Here is a 997-nt window from a genome sequence, read left to right on the forward strand (position 1 = left end):
TAGGAGGACTGAGGCATTGAGAAGAAGACCCCTCCATAGCCAGCTGCCTCTACAAGCTCTCCTATCCCTGCATTAAGACAATCTGAGATTTGCCTCCTCAACACCTCTCATCTGCTCGCAAGGATTTCAGGAAGAAGGACCTATCTAACCAGACTTGGAACGTCTGAATTACAACACGTAGCAATAGGTAAGAATTTATTTATCTATTGACTGATCTTCCCCTTAGACTCGATGTTCTAACATAGCTTTGGTGTTAATGGGTTAACTCTTGGGGAATGCCTTGACCACCATAGTCCCCGGGAGGGTGAAGGGAGATGTTCCATGAGACAAAAGAGTGACCTGATCAGAAATTAAGACATTTTTTTTTTCCTGATTAAGACATAACGTAGACACTTCTCCAACCTAAAGCTGTGGTTCTCTCCAGTCAATTTAGAGCCAAAGATTAATGACCCTACGACTAGATAGAGCGGAGGATGTTGTAGCCTGAAGACATGAATGTCCAGTTGGGTTTGGAGACCAGTGAAGACATTTCCGGCTCAGGCCAAGAGCTTATGCACAATCAGAATAGGACTTTACATCCACCTGTTCCCAGATCTTCATTGGCTTCCAGTATGACATCTGTTCTGGATGGAAGTGACTACCACCGCTCAGAGCATCATCTGGCAAACTCCCTGCATTGTGGACTGGGATTTGGGGGAGATTCACCACCGGGGTCTGCGAATAGTTACACCACCTTGACACCACTTCAACCACTTCATGACAAGTTCCATCATCACCAGCACCATCAATGTGTCCCAGTTGGGAATGTGATTGGAAGTTTTACTCTGATGAGAGAGGACCGAGGCCTTGGCCCACCTAGTAACTTTTATAGTCACTATCCCAAAGATATAAACATGGGACAAAGCCTTTCCTCCTTGCCAAGTCCTAACCTGACGGGCATGCACAGCTACGGGCATCCTTCTGGGCACTTGTCTAATGAGAAGGTGGTATCTGGCAA

General features: G+C 46.2%; 1 protein-coding gene across 1 annotated transcript in view; it reads left to right on the plus strand.

The window, feature by feature from the left end:
• The first annotated feature begins 491 nt into the window (after positions 1-491).
• LOC120982254 (hepatocyte nuclear factor 6-like) overlaps positions 492-997 on the plus strand; it is a 14,192-nt gene continuing 13,686 nt past the window's right edge. The window contains exon 1 of the mRNA XM_040412267.1: positions 492-997. This exon is cut by the window's right edge and continues 437 nt beyond it. Coding sequence (XP_040268201.1) covers positions 492-997 — 506 coding nt within the window.

The sequence above is a fragment of the Bufo bufo genome, chromosome 11 (assembly GCF_905171765.1).
Source record: "Bufo bufo chromosome 11, aBufBuf1.1, whole genome shotgun sequence".
Lineage (NCBI taxonomy): Eukaryota > Metazoa > Chordata > Amphibia > Anura > Bufonidae > Bufo > Bufo bufo.